Source organism: Pectinophora gossypiella, chromosome 5 (genome assembly GCF_024362695.1).
Source record: "Pectinophora gossypiella chromosome 5, ilPecGoss1.1, whole genome shotgun sequence".
Taxonomy (NCBI): Eukaryota; Metazoa; Arthropoda; class Insecta; order Lepidoptera; family Gelechiidae; genus Pectinophora; species Pectinophora gossypiella.
Window position 1 is genome coordinate 1,421,895 of NC_065408.1, and position 19,326 is coordinate 1,441,220.

At 38.7% G+C, this 19,326-nt stretch overlaps 1 protein-coding gene across 2 annotated transcripts in view; it reads right to left on the reverse strand.

The window, feature by feature from the left end:
- Positions 1-1,907: 1,907 nt before the first annotated feature.
- The window catches only part of LOC126366608 (vesicular glutamate transporter 1-like), a 45,313-nt gene continuing 27,894 nt past the window's right edge, over positions 1,908-19,326 (reverse strand). For both annotated transcript variants that reach the window (XM_050009777.1, XM_050009776.1), the window contains exons 3-11: positions 15,628-15,746; positions 14,281-14,395; positions 12,419-12,593; positions 11,208-11,308; positions 10,225-10,378; positions 8,869-9,041; positions 7,269-7,372; positions 5,657-5,777; positions 1,908-3,260 (exon numbers count right to left, since the gene is read on the reverse strand). In XM_050009777.1, coding sequence (XP_049865734.1) covers positions 3,039-3,260; positions 5,657-5,777; positions 7,269-7,372; positions 8,869-9,041; positions 10,225-10,378; positions 11,208-11,308; positions 12,419-12,593; positions 14,281-14,395; positions 15,628-15,746 — 1,284 coding nt within the window. In that variant the 3' untranslated portion in view covers positions 1,908-3,038. The remainder of the gene's footprint in view (positions 3,261-5,656; positions 5,778-7,268; positions 7,373-8,868; positions 9,042-10,224; positions 10,379-11,207; positions 11,309-12,418; positions 12,594-14,280; positions 14,396-15,627; positions 15,747-19,326) is intronic.

The window sequence follows — 19,326 nt, forward strand, 5'->3', positions numbered from 1 at the left end:
ACCCGGGACCTCCGGATCGCGAGCCCAACGCTATAAACCACCGGACCACAGAGTTCTTTACATACACTGGAATGTATAAAATTCTTACAATTAACACTTGGGGTTCAAAAGGGCCACTTGGAAGCAATTCATCTCAAAAAGCAACATTGCAATTTAACAATTTAAGCCCAAAAAATATGAAACTGTTACTCTCTTTTAACTTGCTGTGCCTAATCCGGGTCCATATGTGTTACTCATCTTAATGTTACCAACCTTCTACCATGTGGAACGCAATAAATGATACGATTATGATGATTACATTTGCGCATATAATATGATTAAAAGTCAGTGCGCAACGCACACAAATATCAAACAGCAATATTGCTTTTTTAGCTGAATTGCGTCGATGTGGCATTTTAATCCCCACTAGCTTTATTTCTTAGACATATTTCTTAGACACCGACCGCCTTATAACAAAACAAAGACTAAAAATATTAGTGCCGAATCAGGTACGGTCACGAGCATTAATATGTATACACTTTGGTACCATGTCACATTAACTTTTTTGACAAATTAAACTGTAAGTTTCACTAAATGTCAAATATGTTAGTGCGACAGAGTCCTAAAGAGGGTACATTATATTGCTCATGACTGTACACACCATCTAAATTTTATTTTAAGTTATACCATTCATTTTCTTATCCATTGAAAAGGAAAGGGACGAGCAATCGACAGGCTTAACACTTATGGAACACACGTAAATTTATGACAGAAATTAAAAAAAAAACCCTCGCAAATTTGTGTATTGGCCAATAACCAAACAGAATCACGTCAAACAGGTCGAATATCAACGGGGTGCGTATTTTATTCGCCCGGGTTATTCATTCATTTTGTAATAAGGCGGATTATAATACATTATATCACAATTGCAAAGCAGATCTTTTGACTATCATTGTGTAATATTAAATTTATACTTGTTTTATGCTTGAAAAACTTGTTAGGTTTTGTACCCTGTCAATAACTGTTACTATTTGACTCCATAAGATATGTATATTACGATAATGCTGCTATACGCTTCCACTATCCCGCAGTGGAGCAGAATGGTGGAGTATACTCCACACCCCCTCCGGTTGATCAAGAGGAGGCCTGTGCACAGAAGTGTGACGTATATAGGCTGTTTATTGTTTTATGATAATAGTATCCTTGCGAATAAGCGAGTCTATACATTGTTTTAAGTTTACGCGGTTATTATCACATTAAAACTCATAATAACGGGTGGCAGTCATCCCGTGATCATGGCACTTGCAACAGTGTCGAAATATCGAGTCTCATATTTCCCTGATTTAAACGCGGTAAGAACCCGTTATTATGTGTTTTAATTAAGCGAGTCTACATAGAAACATTAGATTTTAAATAAAATATTCATAAAAGGAACACCGTTTAACTATTCAGATTCTATGTATATCAGATCACATTATGCAAATTTATACTTTGAGCACTCAGAAATTATTATACGGTCACGAGCACTAATATGTATACACTTTGGTACCATGTCAAATTAACTTTTTTGACAAATTGAACTGTAAGTCTCACTAAATGTCAAATATGTTAGTGCGACAGAGCCCTAAAGTGGGTATATTATATTGCTCATGACTGTACATACAGGATGTTGGATGGGAAATTCCACTTGATATTAACTCAGAATAATGAGCTGAATCAACCTTTCTCATTATTCGTTACAATGTCACTTCCACCCCGTACAAGTACGTACGGGTGTTAGTGACACCGTAACGAATACTGAGGGGGATGATTCAAACCATGATTCTGAGTTGATATCAAATGGAATTTCCTGTCGGAAAATCCATGAAAATTTTAGTGTTTTTTTGTAAATATTTTGAATCCCATACTTTGGCGACGGAAAATTCCACTTGATATCAACTCAGAGTCATGATCTGAATCATCCCTGAAAGTTTTCGTTAGTATGTCACTAACACATTGTATTTGTATATCATATTCAAACATCGTATTATAATCTATACCTTACTGAATATAGCTTAATTACAATGTCAGCAGGATATTTATTTACTCCATATTTTATTTGTTACATAAATATACACATTACACACAAAGTCACATATCGGTTACAAAACTCGATACTGTAACGACTCAAAAAACGAAATTTCCAGATTTTATTGTAATAAATGTATGCTTTTGTTTGCCTATATCGATAAATAATGTTAACTGATACTGGCAATAATTTTTTTTTATACTTATTCATAAAAAGCGATTAGAAAAGTTTGACAGTCCATACTTTAGTACAGAGACGAAAGAGTAGTGACATCCATTTTTTGAGTTATTTATTGTGTAATTGGATTTAATGTGCTATACAGAGTGTTAATGACACCGTATCGAATTTTGAGGGCGATAATTCAGCTCATGAATCTGAGTTAATACCAGATAATATTTTAAATTTGTCAGAAAATAAATTTAAAGCTCATGTGAAGCTTACTTTATGTAAAAAAGCTTATTATAAGATTAATGACTACCTAAATGATAAAAATGTCTGGTATTGAATGTGTTCCTCTAGTTATTAAATAACTTGTAATGTATATCCTCGTTGGTTTTTAAAAGATGTGTTGCTGTTGCAGTTTCTTGTCATTTCTTCTCCTCAGCCATAACACCTTGCGAAATGACGTAAATTCAAAAATGTTACATTGACCTTCAACAAGTTTATCCATGATGATTACGTTGAATAAATGATTCTGATTTCTGATTTTAGTGAAATTTTCTGTCGCAAAAGTGTGGAATTGAAAATTGCGACAGCATATTCCACTTGATATTAACTCAGAATCATGAGCTGGATCTTATCCCTGAGAATCACTAAACCAGAGTAGTTTTGTGTCCATGCTAAGGATCTACGTGTCTATATTACTATTAACGTAATCAAGCAAATGTACTGACAGCTGTCATGCTAATCGAGCTATATTGACTGAGTTATTAACATTCATAATATACTTGTCATGAATTGATAAAAACTTCGACATTTTTAATCCTTTTTTCTACATTTCCGAATGGTCCATGGCCTTATTGTCGTATCCTCTGGTGGAATCATAGCCTCTAGCTGTGGTCACAGAAGCTGCGTCAGTATCGAAGCTCGTGTCCGGCTCTAACTCGATCACCCAAGGTTGCTTTTCGCCTGACGCGAATATACCGTACACTATTGCGCCTATTAGGTATATAGCTGCCGATATGAAGAACACTAGTCGCCATTCTTCTACTGTCTGTGGAGAGAAATAAACACTGTCACTGTGGTCTTGTGGTTCACTGGCTTGCTTCTCAAACGGAAAGCACCAGTTCGAACCCCGGTACTGGACTTGCGCCAATGGTGCTAATTCCTGCAGACGCCATAAACATAAACAGCCCATATACGTCCCACTGCTGGGCACAGGCCTCCCCTCAATCGACCGGAGGGGGTATGGAGCATCCACCACGCTGCTCCAATGCGGGTTGGTGGAGGTGTTTTTACGGCTAATAGCCGGGACCAACGCACTATGGAATATGGTAGAACAAACGCGTATCAAAATTCATTTTTTCACCAATTGAAATAGGTCCTTCTATCAATGTAATATAATAGTTCGAAAGTCGAAGATTCATATTCTGTAGCGCAATTCATATTATATTTGGTGAAAGTAGTTGTTTTCATGTGGTAAAGTTAAGGTTCATGAAATTGGGAAATATCAAGTTCCTCATTGACGATTTTCAAAGTCAGATAGTTTTAAAACTTAAAATGAAAGGTATATTGTATTATATATTTTTGAAAAGCTTATCTATCGGAAAATTTAAACAAATTAAATTGATTGTTTTTAATACGAATATATACGTAAAAAAAATTAAAGAAGAAATGGAGGAAAAAAAAGGTTTTCTTCAACTTCGTCGAAGCTTTTAACATTTACCGGCGTTTACCGGTGCTTTGAATTTAATGTTAATTGATAGTTTAGTTACTTATCAACAACATATATAAAAATTAGCTGCGATTTTTTGCGAACTTTGGAGATATGAGATAAAATCGAATCCTAGTCAGGGAACGGAAATTGCTATCAATTGCGGTTTCGTGGTTGACTTGATTTAACAATACTTAGTGGTATAGTTTATCAATTGATTATTTTATATTGTTAAGTTTTTATCATTTTGGTGTCATTTTCCGTGAGAAAATAGATATCTGAATTAATTCACACATTCTGAAACAATATATAAAGGGAGGTAACAAAATATGTTTCCATTACAATTTCAGTGGTATTTTCGTATAGTACGGCTATTTTTCTCTTCAAAATGTCTACTTTTAACTGTAGTAAACGTGAATTAATAGAATCTTATATAGAAGGCGGTAAAACGACTGCGGCACTTTCGTCATATTTGGAGGAAAAACAAGTATCAGAAGACAATATATGTTTTATAATTGGTAAAATCCAACAGACTATCATCCCTGCGTTTAATAGACGCTGGAAAGAAGCAGCACGCAATAAGAATATATTTTTAAAAAATAACACAAATTGGCTGGATTCTGAATATTCCGTGACTATACCTACATCAGAAAACGTGTCAACAGACTCAGCACCGTCTACTTCTTCTGGTAAACGAGGAAGACCGTGTGTGACATATGGAGATTCTTCAGAATCAAGCAAAAAAAGAAGAAACACTATTTTGATGAACGAATATGGTTTGGAGCACATTCTGGGCGGATATCTTCAAGGATTGCGTTCTATGGGAGAAGGAACGGAAGCAAAACTAGTTGAAGAATTCCTTCTTAAGGTTAATGAACTGATTTTAGATCCTGAAGCTCACCAGGTGTAAATGGGAATGAACCTAACAAGAAACCCTATTACATAGCTAGTTAAATTAATAATATTAAGAAAATTTTGATTCATTTCTATGTTTAGCATAATGTATAGCTATAGGTACTGTACCATTTTTTATTTTATTTTATCATTAATATGATAAGTTATGTTAATTGAGTAATTAGTGTTAAGAAATACAGGTAAGATAATATAACTAAAAATTTAAATTTCAATAAATATATAGCATTTTAAACGATTGTGAGTTTTCTTTATTTAATAAAAAAAATTACGCGTAATTTCAATTCACCAAACATTACTTATATGAATTTTTATATATTCCTTTATATTAGTGCAAAATTACATCGCTCTATCTTTAAAATTGACGGAGTTACAGATTTTTGATCCGAAACACACCCAAATATTCCACAGTGCAACGGCTTAACGTGCCCTCCGAAGCACGGAATCATCTTACTTTTTCGGACAATCAGGTGATAAGTAAAATCGAAAAATATTAGCATATAAAAGATACTGGAGGAGCTCGGTGGCGCAGCGGTAAACGCGCTCGGTCTGCGATTGTTGAAGTTAAGCAACTTTCGCAAAGGCCAGTCATAGGATGGGTGACCACAAAAAAAAGTTTTTATCTCGAGCTCCTCCGTGTTTCGGAAGGCACGTTAAGCCGATGGTCCCGGCTGCATTAGCAGGCGTTAATAACCATCAATCCGCACTGGGCCCGCGTGATGGTTTAAGGCCCGATCTCCCTATCCATCCACAGGGAAGGCCAGTGCCCCAGCAGTGGGGACGTTAACTGATGATGATGATAAAAGATACTTAGTATATTTTACCTTATTAGTAACAATGGCGCCGGCTAGCGGCGGGCTGATGATCCCAGGCAGGGTGGCTACCGTGTTGGACAGCCCCATCAGGACGCTGGCGTGGGGAGGCGCTATGTCCAAATGGTTGACACTACAACAACATACAAAATTTATCATCAATCGTAAGATAATCCAACAAAAAATGTTTTTAACATAGACTAAAGATAATTGCCTTAATAATTAATTGCCTAAAGATAATTGACTAAATAATTAATTGGGCGGAAGGCAAGAGGGAAACCACTGCTCTATTTTCCCTAAAAAAGTAGCATGGAAATGCTGCACCGACAAGAGCGTGGCTCTTAAATTGATGATGATGAAAGATAATGCGTGAGTGTGTATTTGTGTATGATACAATTTTTATTAAATCATTGCCAAGACTGTGGCAAGATAGTATACAGAGTGTTGGTGACATTGTAACGAAAACTTTGAGGGATGATTGAGGCTATGATTCTGAGTTGAAATCAAGTGGAATTTTCCGTCGCAAAAGTATGGAACTGAAAATAATTTTAAAAAAAACACAAAAAATTTCATGAAGTGACTGAGTAAATATCAAGTGGAATTTTCCATCGCAAAAGTAAGGAGTTGAAAATAATTTTAAAAAACCAAAAAAAAACATGAATTTTGCGACGAAAAATCCACTTGATATTAAGTCAGAATCATGGAATCAATCATCCTCTTGAGTATTCGTTACGATGTCACTAACACCCTGTATTATGATCTTACTCTTTCGCCACAACTTATCCATCAAAAATGTGGGGGTCTAAAAATCAAGCAATTCTAAAAGAGATATTGCTGTTTGACATTTGCGCATATAAAAGAAAATGCGCAATTCAAACAAATGTCAAATAGCAATATTGCTTTATAGATGAGATGTGGCCATTTTATCCTCTCTGTTCTTTATACTATATGTCTTCTGTCGCCTGTATTACGGGGAATGCTCTGAAGAATTGTTTGCCCTTATCTCACCATCCCTCTTCCACACGAGCCGGCCAACGATGCTACCGCTTTACCGTGGAAGAAATTCTATCGCGCACAAAAAACTTCGGCAACTCCTATCTTTGTCACACCATCAAAAAGTGGAACGAGTTACGGGCTCAAGTGTTCCCTCTTTCTTACAAGGGTCCTTTAAGCCAAGCGTGAAGAAGCACCTAGTAGGCCAGTATGGTAGTCGCAACTGATTCGAAACTGACTCATTGCGTTGCTTTTCAGTTGCTACTGCAATTAGGGCTTCTCTATGGGCTTGTCCATTGAGGACAGAATAGGCAAGATGATTGGACACCTAATAAGACACGACGAATGTATTAAAACATCATTGAAGGAAAGCTAGAAGGAAAGACCAAGAAGAGCTTACACCGAACAGATTAAAGAAAAGGTTAACGTCGTGTCTTGTAGGGAAGTCAAGGAACTGGCCTTTGATAGACTGGAATGGAAAATGCTACACCGACAAGAGCGTGGCTCTTAAATTGATGATGATGATGTTTACCATCAGGAATAGTTGAGCCAACATACTTGGCCAATATATAAAAAAAAAATGGTTGCCAGGGGTAGTAAAGGTGCAATTCACGGACGTGTCTCAACTTACCTAAAACCTGACCACGCGAAGCCGCCCAGCCCTACAGCAATTGTAAGGAACACAACACACCCCACCACCGAGGTGGCGTACGCGGCACACACCATGAATATCGTCTGGAAATTATAATAACACAACATTAACTCAAGATAGTAGTCAGAGGTACATCCACCGCAAGATGAACAAATTCAAATTCAAATTCAAAAATATCTTTATTCAGTAGGTAACATAGTTACACTTTGAATCGTCAATTTTACATAACGAACGTCTTATCCGCCTAAAACTACTGCAGCTTCTCACAACCTGTATAGCCGGGGAAAAGAAGCTGCAAGAAAAACCTCGGCACAGGGCCCTAGACGTTCTTTAAAAAAATAAAAATAAACATAAAATATTGGTATACAATTGAGTAATTTAGCTGCCTAATATCAGTTCTCAGACAGTTAATCCCATGCATTCATATCTTCTAAATAATCACTAACTTTATAATAACCTTTTTTGTAAAGTTTTTGTTTAACTACTGTCTTAAAACAGTTGAAAGGCAAATTCTGAATGTCAATGGAATCTTATTGTAAAAACGTATACATTGCCCCTTAAAAGATTTAGTAATCTTATGTAATCGACTGACTTGTAAAGAACTAAGTACCCACACCTCACCGAGCTTTCTGTTAGACGTGACAGTTGGTGACCCGAAAAAAAATAATTGTCAAGAATGCAATAAATATCTTCATTCCATTTGCTTCGATCCTGACACACTTCTCTTGCTTCCATATTCATCAATCGTTTCATACACGCACGCCGGTTCAGAGTAGATCGTACTGAACCTTTTCTAAGGACATCTCCAATTTGGTCGACGTAATTATCATGGATAAACTTGTTAAAAGTGTTCTTTTTTAACCCCCGACGCAAAAACGATGGGGTGTTATAAGTTTGACGTGCCTGTGTAAATGTGTGTCTGTCTGTGGCGTCGTAGCTCCCAAACGGATGATCCGATTTTAATGCGGCTTTTTTTGTTTGAAAGGTATATCAGTCGAGAGTGTTCTTAGCTATGTTTGGTGGAAATCGGTTCAGGTCTTCAAGGTCATCAGGTCGTTTGTTAAGTGTGATAGGAATGTTACATGCTCAGTTTGCTTGCAAGCATATGTGGGATAAGTTATTTTTTTCTTTTTATAGGGTTTAGCATTTTTAACCTTTTGTCATAATCATCATCATCAGCCCATTAACGTCCCCACTGCTGGGGCACGGGCCTTCCCTATGAATGGATAGGGAGATCGGGCCTTAAACCATCACGCGGGCCCAGTGCGGATTGATGGTTATTAACGACTGCTAGTGCAGCCGGAACCAACGGCTTAACGTGCCTTCCGAAGCACGGAGGAGCTCGAGATGAAAACTTTTTTTTTGTGGTCACCCATCCTATGACCGGCCTTTGCGAAAGTTGCTTAACTTCAACAATCTACCGCTGCGCTACCGAGCTCCTCTATATAATTGAGTACATTTTTTATGTCATAATAATTGAGTAAAATTTTTTGTCGGGGGTTTTTAATTTTTTTAATTTAATGTTATTAATATCGTGATTTGGCAGGGTGTTAGGTGTTCAGCCATCATAAGAGCTCACCTGAGCCAGAAAAGCGCCGCAGTTGAAAAGTTTCCTGATGGAGGTGGTGGACAGCAGCCGCTTCCTCAACAGCAGGTCGGCTGCGTGTCCCGCCACCTGCAGCACTATGGCCATGGCCAGGTACGGCACCGCTGACAGGAACCCCGTCTGGGACGTCTCGAAGTGGAATATGTCTGGGGACAACCAAATTGCATTTAAATCAGGTTTAACCTCTCATATGCCGAGATATATATGTTAGATTGTGTCATCTAACATGATGGACTAATGTTATGGGCGATAAGCTGATCCCTTATCACCATAAGGTTCATCATATCCAGCTTACGACATCGTATCAACAGTGGCTGCAAGTTGTCTTTGATTACTTATGGCTCTGTCCACCCCATTAGGGATTACGGGCGTGAGTTTATGTATGTATGCCGAAATACCAGACACAATAGATTTTACATTGTGTCTGGTCGAGATCTGCGTTCCGGCGTTCGAAAGGTTAAGAAAATGTATTCTCATAAGAATTTTACAATAATTAAAGCACATAATAACGGGTCTCATATCCCCATTTAAACGCGGTAAGAACCCGTTATTATGTGCTTTAATTATGATAATAACCGCGTAAACTTAAAACAATGTAGAATTTTACAATTCACTTACATGAGAAACTTAACAATATTTTAATACAATATGTTTGAGACAAGCGTACGAATTACAATATATTCTATTTTCTACTATAAAAACAAACGAGGTAGGTAGTTGACGAATAAGTTGCATAAGGTGTAATTGTGCGAAGCGTTATAAGTAAATACATTTCCTACCACGCGAAGACGACCATCATCTTCCTAGTATTATCACGTTTACACACGCCTATTTACCACCGGGGAAGCAAAGACTATGGAATTGCTTCGATCCTGACACACTTCTCTTGCTTCCTCCACATTCTTCAATCGTTTCATACAAACACGCCGGTTCAGAGTAGATCGTACTGAATCTTTTATTTTTTAGGCTTAAATATAATAAATAAGAATAAATAACACATTTAAAACATTTAAAATTATTTAAGAAATCATCGACTTTTCTTTTATATACAGGGTGTTACTGAACGTATACTAAGGGGGATAATACATAACGTGATTCTGAGTTAACATCAAGTGGAATTTTCCGTCACAAAAGTATGGAACTGAAAATAATAAAAAAGACACTAAAATTTTCATAAATTTGCCGATAGGAAATTCCACTTGATATCAACTCAGAATCATAGTGTGAATCATCCCTCAAAGTTTTCGTTACGATTTCACTAACACCCTGTATAATATTCTAATAAACATTCGGGATCGGCTGATTTCACTGTAGACATACTGCACTCACCTTGCATAAAAGTAGGCAGGAATGTTAGTAGCGTGTAGAAACCCCAGTTCTCAGTGAAGTGCGCCATCACGATGGCCCATACTGGTGCTGACGTCAGCATGGCGCGCCATGGGTGACGGATCTTCGAGCCTTCCACCTGGGTGCCGCGGGAGTCCTGAATGGGGCAACAACTTCAAAATACAAAATTATAGGCCATAATTTAATGCCGTAGTTTATTTTCAAATCAAATTTAAAACATTTCATTGCATAAACATAACAAATAGGACAATACATGAGAGACAGAAAAGGTACAATCAAAGAGTAAAACTGCAGTCACTGAGCCCAGCGAATTATTTGTAAACAGTGGGAAATTATGAACCATTAGTTGTCATAATTATAAAATTTATGTTTATGTAGGTGTTTGTGGTCTATTACAGAAACGACATGTAACCAGGAGGTCTTAAGTGCAACCGGTTAATTTATTACTTTGCAAGAAACTGATTGGACTTTTGCATCAAACTGATATCGGCTTATTACAAATCGAAGACTAAAGTTAGTGTTCTTCTATCGTGTGGGTTGTAAGGTGGATTACCAACGTCCTCATCAACCCCTAACCAATCAACAGCCCCGCGGTCGTGGGACTTCCTCGTGGCGCGGATAGTCCATTTTAAAACTTGTAGGTATTCTATTTAATGGGTGCCGAGACAAACCTCTGTGGTTTAACGGCATCATTCAAACCATGTATTTAGATTAAGGATATAATGATAATAAATAAAAAAAAAAAAAAAAAATTTAGTTTTCGTTTTGTAATAAGATGGATAATTCGGATTGAGTAGTTTAGAGCTTAAACGGGGATTCGAAAATTGAAGTTTTTCTAAACGATAATAAATTTAAGAGAGCGTGCGTTATTGTCGGTGTGGCATTCTCCATGTTACTTTTTAGGGGAAAATAGGACAGCGGTTACCCTCTTGCCTTCAACCAAGATAAATAAATGAATATCTCACTTGAATATACTTCAGCTCAGCAGGTGTTATATGAGGGTCCTTTTCGGGCGATTCTTTCACCACCAACCACCATATTGTCGTCCATACCAGCCCCATGATTCCTGAAAACGGTAAAATACAATTTTCAAAATAATATACCGGACACCTAACTAATAAGACACGACGATTTTATTAAAATCATCATAGAAGGAAAGCATGCTTTATTTTGATCAGAATAGTAATGGGTGGAAGATGTAATTGTGCCTAGGTGTAACAAAAACAAAAGATGCATATGTCTGTTATCCATGAATAAGAAAGTTGAATGAAGGAAAATCTTTTTAGCGCCATTTATATAATTTTTGGGGAACGTAGCCTGGAAAGTCGCTCATTAAAAAAAAACGAAGCCGTTTAAAAATAAAGATCATCATCATCAGCCCATTAACGTCCCCACTGCTGGGGCACGGGCCTTCCCTATGGATGGATAGGGAGATCGGGCCTTAAACCATCGAGAGAGGTAAACCTAGCTTAGCCGCTGGTGAGGAGCGGAGAATTGCCGTTCTATACGTAATCATTATCCCGTTTTTCACAGAGTCCGCTTACCTAACCTGAGCATTAGACAAGTCCGATTTTTTACAGAAGCGACTGACCTTTCAACCCACGAAGGGAAAACCAGCCCAATATAGGTTAGGTCACATACCTCCGAAAATGCATTCCTCGGGAATATGGGTTTTCGCACGATGTTTTCCTTCCCCGCCCGTTCTATACGTAGAATTATACCTTATGAGTTGAGCCGTTTTTATAGTGTAGTGTGTAAGGAGATGATGAATAATTATGTCGAAAGCGCTTATCGCTATCGACCTGCTAGGGTCGATTAATTCTTTCAAATATTTTTCCTCTCAGACGACGCCCTGAGCCGAGGGTCGAGCCCCCTCACCCTCAGGCCTGTTGTTTTAAACGTTGTACCGGGTGAGAGCCTTCAGCGCTACCCATTTCTCCCGGCCAAGTAGGTAATGCTATCTGCGGCAAATCTACAATAAGTCACGTCAAAAAAAAGAATATGTCGATAGATGGTACAGACTTTGTAGTCTAAAAGGAGTCATCATCATGTAAAATAATATTGTAACTCTGTTTTAATTAATAAAGACATTTTCATTTTTCATTCATTTTCATTCATAGAGAAGTACCCGACCGCTGGAACATTGCGAAGGATGTTGAAATGTTGAAAAACTTACCGAAAACATAAAAGATCCCGGGCCAACCGGTGTAGTGGGCGAGTAGCGAGCACACAGGCATCGAGACGACGGTGCCAGCGTAACTGCCGCTGAACGCGAACGTTGCGAGGCGCGCGCGCTCCTCACTCGGCGCCCAACGAGACCACACTGCGTGGATGCACGGGTACGTTACACCCTGTAACGTGGCGCGCAACAGAATAGAATAATAAATAAAAAAAAAAAATCTTTAACAGAGATGGTACATAATAATATTTGCAGTTGTGACCTAGTAAGTGTGAAACACCTGTGTCAGAAGGTCGCGCTCCTCCATATCCATAAGTACTTGTTGGTACCAAAAGTCTGAAGTATACCTACATCGTATTATAAGTAAACAATGAAGAAAATATAAAAACAAACGTGTGTTTGTGTGCGTGCGTGCGTGTGTGTGTGTGTGTGTGTGTGTGTGTGTGTGTGTGTGTGTGTGCGTGTTTGTGTGTGTATGTATGTGTCAAGGATACTAGTTAGGTCCTCTACACTTATACTAATTAGGGATAAGTGTTATACCAAGTACTCGAAAAGTTTTTCTATTTCCTTATAATCTAATAATTTGAGCCATGCAGTAATCTTTTTTCTACATTCGAATTTAGATAAGAAGTAGATTTCTAGTTTTTCATTGAGAATAGAAATATGTTTATTTCCCTAGTTCTTATGGTACATTATGCAGCTGTGAAGCTCTCATACATAGTAGATGCCAATCAGGTCTTCTTCTTCTATCGTGTGGGTTGTGAGGTGAATTACCAACCTCATCAACCCTGGTGTCAGGGTTATTACTGAGCCGTCAAGGGCACTTGACACGTCTCATGTAACGACTACTTACTTACATCAGTAAGTAGTAACCGGGACCAACGGCTTAACGGCCTTCCGAAACACGGAATCATCTTACTTTTTTAGACAATCAGGTGATTTGTATAATTTACAAGTCATTATTTTAATAGGTCTGTTTTTAAAGTTTTCAGGTAAGTATATTATTATGAAATGTTAATTACTAAATTGGGTCGTGTACTAGGTTCAAGATAAATTATGAAATTCTGATTACTAAATGAAGACAGATCTAAATTAACGAAAAACCTTTTCTTTTTTCTATTTAATTTATTTATGAATTTTAATCAAAAAAACGTGACAATAAGTACGACATTTATTACGTATATCGATGACGTCACAGAGTGTTTTTTTTTCATACAAAATCTTTAGTAATTTCATGTTTTGACGTTTAGTAAAAAGTAACTGATTTGACTAGTTGGAAACTAGCCTGTTACTACAAGTCTAAAACTAATAAAACTCTTCTACTTTTTTCTATTTGCTCCACACACACACGCACGCACGCACGCACGCACGCACGCACGCACGCACGCACGCACGCACGCACGCACACACATACACGCACTCATAGAGCAACACGGACCTAGTATTATAGTATTTAGGTATTAGGTACTTAATGAGTGATTACTATTGGACCTGCATTACAATGTTACTTAAACGCAGGAAGCCCTCTTTCAAAATAATTTAATCACTTACGTACCTCATGTATTTGACATATTAAAACACAAACACACACACACACACACGCTGCTTCAGATACTTAAATAGATAAAATACTTTATTAAGCACAATGGACACAAGATACAGAAATAGGGGCAACAGATAGAGAAAGGCACAACAGGCGGCCTTATTGCTCATGCAGCAATTTCTTTCAGCCAACCTTTGAGGGATCCTCTGTTTCACGTAGTATATTAGTCACTCCATGTTTATATGTATTCTTAAGTTAAGGCATATTATTGTGTGGGCCTCATATAGTAAACAAATATCATAAAATAATAAGCCACCTCAAAGAGTCCCTCTATAACTCGGACGGCGATCAGCAAGCCCGTGCTAATATGCGCTAGCGGCGGCGTAAACAGAGTCAGAAGAGACGTCGCTCCGATGCCTATCGCAAACACCCTGGAACATAAAACAGTGATATTAATTTATGAGCGATATTACATATTTCAATCATTCGTCAATCATGACTTAGGACATAACGTAATTCAATGGAAAATTTACCTTATTAATACTGTACTGTGATCGTGATTTGCAGGGACACATACTGATTGAAAGTCTTAGTGAGCACCTACGTACTAAAAGGAACCCCCATGCAAAATTTGAGACTTCTAGCACTTGTAGTTTCTGAGATTTCGTGATGAGTGAGTCAGTCAGTAAGTGATCTTTCGCTTTTATATACAAGGTGTTAGGCCTCAAACTGGATGACAGCGGCAGCGGCGCGGCGGCGGCGGCGGTGCGGGGAGCGGCGCGTTCAAATGCTAAGACTTATATTGAAGTGTTCTCGATGGCAGCGGCGCCGCGGCGCGGGGAGCGGGGTACGAGCGGTGCGCTCCTGTCGAGCGGTGTCGCTGCGTTTGAAACTCGCCTTTTTGTTTCCTTCATTCATTATAGGGATTCAGATCTTCTTTTGCCCATAATAAATCGTACGAAACAAAAGAACTACAATCGAAAATGCGTTGTCGCCGTTTCGACATCGCGTTCATTCGAGACACAACTTTATACCGCCGCAACACCGCGCGATCTCCCCGCTGGCAACGAAAACGGAATAGCGGCCGCCGCGCCGCTCCCCGCGCCGCTATCGCCGCCGCGCCGCTGTCGCTGTCATCCAGTTTGAGCCCTTAGTGACATCGTAACGAACACTGAGGGGGAAGTTTCAGACCATGATTCTGAGTTAATATCAAGTGGAATTTTCCGCCGCAAAATGTTTTTTTTTTAGTTTTTTTTATTATTTTCAATTCCATTCTATTGCGATGGAAAATTCCACTTGATATTAACTCGGAATAATGAGCTGGATCACACCTCTCAGTATTCGTTACGATGTCAATTACATCCTGTACAAGTACATACAGATAGCCATACAAGTAGGTATGGGTGTTAGTGACAACGTAACAAATACTGAGGGGATGGTTCAGACCATGATTCTGAGTTGATATCAAGTGGAATTTCCTGTCGGAAAATTCATGATATTTTTTGTGTATTTTTAAATTATTTTCAGTTTTATACTTTTGCGACGGAAAATTCCACATGATATCAACTCAGAATCATCATCTGAATCATCCCTTAAAGTTTTCGTTACGATGGCACTAACACCCTGTATATAGAAGATTGTGCGCGTAAGAAGTGTAACAAACCTGTTACCTCCTATTTTAGCCGCGAGCCAGCCGCCGGGCAGCTGGGTGATCAGGTACCCGTAGAAGAACGAGCTCAGGACCAGACCCTTAGTTTGGGAGCTCCAGTCGAATTCTGGCAGCTGGAATGAACAAAATATACTCAATATTTCATATAGACAAAAAAAAAGTAAAAAAAAAGAACGAAAAAGAAATTGCCCTGAAGCAATAAGGCCGCCCAAATTGTACTGTATTCATCTATTATGTCTGATTGTTGAAATTTAGTTCTGTGCAATAAAGTATATTTGATTTGATTTGATAGATGGCGTCGGGTTAACGACGATATAGATCGAATATTTGTTTCATGCGATAAGCCGCCATTGCTCGCCCTTGATGTAAGTATTACCACTGTGTTACCGTAAAATTGGTATCTCCAACATTCCAAGGACGCAAAACTCATTATAGGAAATTTAGTGAACCACTGATATCCATACTAATATTATAAATGGGAAAGTGAGTGAATGAGTGTGTGTGTGTGTGTGCGTGTGTGCGCGTGCGTGCGTGCGTGTGTGCGTTAGTGCGTGCGTGCGTGCGTGTGTGTGTGCGTGTGTGTGTATGTATGTTTGTTTGTTTTGAAGCCGAAAAATTGGTATAAGGACTACCTCATCATCATCATCGTCATGATAAGTATAAGGACTACCTATTTGTGACAAAAAAATAAAAAAATCGTGCTCTCCTTTTTTTGGAACTCTGCCCGCAACCCCTTCAAAGAAATTTTATATAGGATTTTTCGCAGTTTTCAAAGTAGGAAGCTAAAAATTGGTACAGTAGGAAAGGGGAATCATGTTACCCCGAATTTGACTCGAGCGAAGCTGCGGGCAAAAGCTAGTAATAGAATAAATCCGACAAACAGAATAATAGGTGTTCTATGAATAGACGCGAATGATAAAAGCAGATCTGACGTAATCATAATCTATGAATAGCCTGAGGATAAGGGTAAGTTGAGGGTAAGTATAAAAGAATCTATCTAGCAAATAAGTTCAGTTTATTAGAATAAGTTATGAATGCCATTCGAGACAAATAATAAATTACGTAACCACAAATCAGAATGATTTATTAAACGTAATTATCACAGATAAACTTGTCATTTCGCAAGGTATTATGGCGAGAACAATTAGAAAAACTGAAAAGAAACTGCAACAGCAACACATCTTTAAATTCAATGTACTTAGATCATCACCAGCCCATTAACGTCCCCACTGCTGGGGCACGGGCCTTCCCTATGGATGGATAGGGAGATCAGCCCTTAAACCACCACGCGGGCCCAGTGCGGATTGGTGGTTATTAACGACTGCAAATGCAGCCGGGACCAACGGCTTAACGTGCCTTCCGAAGCACGGAGGAACTCGAGATGAAATCTTTTTTTTTGTTACCCATCCTATGACCGGCCTTTGTGAAAGTTGCTTAACTTCAACAATCGCAGACCGAGCGCGTTTACCGCTGCGCCACCGAGCTCCTTATCAACTTATATTATAAGTTATTAAATAACTAGAGGAACACATTTAATACCAGGAACTTCTGTAATTTAGGTAATCATTAATCTTATATTAAGCTTTTTTATATAAAGTAAGCTTCACATGAGCTTTAAATATAACGCGCTCGGTCTGCGATTGTTGAAGTAAAGCAACTTTCGCAGAGGCCGCGTTGTAGTGCAAAATAAGATTATGTGCTGTGTGGTAGGTGCTTTTAGAAGACAAGCTTACTACCTACACAGGACCATCTATCTTGCTATTGAAGTGTCAGTCTGTAAGATTATTGTATTATGATGATAATTAATAATTTAAGGATATATACTCTACTACTTATACTTACGTAGGCCTCGTATGTCACATGGGTTGTTCATTCGCAAGTCATTGTTATTGAATTCGCGCCGCGCGCGGCACTGTTGCCATGCTCTCTCTCTTTATTTAAGAGCTGCGCTCTTGTCGGTGGAGTAATGACCATTACTCCATAGATAGAGCGTGTAGAACGGTGGCTGCCCCAATCGCCTTCCGTTCCGCGGTACACCGACCAATTTCTCAATCGGTGATGTTCTAGCTATAGCCCTCGTCATCCCATTAACGTCCCCATTGTTGGGACACGGGCCTTCCCTATGGATGGGTAGGGAGATCGGGCCTTATACCATCACGCGGGCCCAGTGCGGATTGATGGTTATTAACGACTGCTAATGCAGCGGGGACCAACGGCTTAACGTGCCTTCCGAAGCACGGAGGAGCTCGAGATGAAAACTTTTTTTTTGTGGTCACCCATCCAATGACCGGCCTTTGCGAAAGTTGATTTACTTCAACAATCGCAGACCGAGCGCGTTAACGGCTGCGCCACCGAGCTCCTCCTCGAGTGGAGGCTAGAGCCCTACCAGAATCCATTTCCTCGGCCTCCAACCATTACTGATACCGCTGCTGCCCGGCATCAGGGCTGCGCTTTTGAAGTAGCAGCGCCTACTCGCTACGTCACAAGATCGTCATAGAACCTAAGTAGCATTTCATAGGTTGCCGTGCTGCAACCACTTAATTTTATACTATACTATACTATATTATACACTAAACCTTTAAACACACAAACGGAGACTATGGAATTCCGTGGTTGGAGCCGTGATAGCCCAGTTGGTAGAACGCTTGCCTCTCACTTTGAGGTCAACTTTGTTTTCGAATTCGTGTTGGGATCATAAATGAATATCACGTGCTCAACGGTGAAGGAAAACATCGGGAGGAAACTCAAATTCCCGAGAAATGCATTTTCGGAGGTATATGACCTAATCTGTATTGGGCTGGTTTTCCCTTCGCGGCGCGGGTTGTTAGGTCAGACAGGCAGTCGATTCCGTAAAAAACTGAACCTGTTAAATCTTTAGGTTAGGTAAGCGGACCCTGTGAAAAACAGGTTAATGCTAAGGAGATGATGAGTATGATAATTATGCTGAACTCCATTGCGTAAAGACCTCTAGTCGAGGATATAAATGTCATATTGAAATATCAAATCGCTCAGCAAAGGTCGAGTCGAGTGGAGGAAAAGTGAACATCTTATTGCACAGAACTAAATTTCAACAATCAGACATAACACATTAATACACTACAATTTGGACGGCCTTATTGCTCTAGAGCAATTTCCTCCAGGCAACCACCAAAAGGAACATTTACAACCACTTGGATGCGGGATGGTGCGACAAAAAAGAAATACCTAAAAGTAAAACTAAAGTTAATATATTAAACACTCTATACTATACGTACATATGTTAATAAAAATACTCAATATAATATAATCCACATATACTAAAAATATACCTAACTATAATCTAAGAAAACTATAATAATAAATAAAAGACTGTACACACATACAAAACAAGTATTGAAATAAATGAAATACAGAATACCCGTATTGTTAGTACCTATCGTATCTAATACCATTTGACACGGTGCATGTTACGTCCTACTAAACAGTCCCTAAAGCACACCGTCACATATAATATTACGACAGATCCAAATATTTATAGGAGTTGTTCACTCCCTTTATCACTAGCCGACCAACTTATCTTTACTGTCAGAAAACTATAATCTTCATGTAAACCCGGAGACTCAATCTTCAACTTAGCAGCAGAAGTATCTTTGTCAGTTACGAGACTGGTTAGCATGAAGTAAATAGGTCAAGTATGTTGCCCTTAATCCTTTC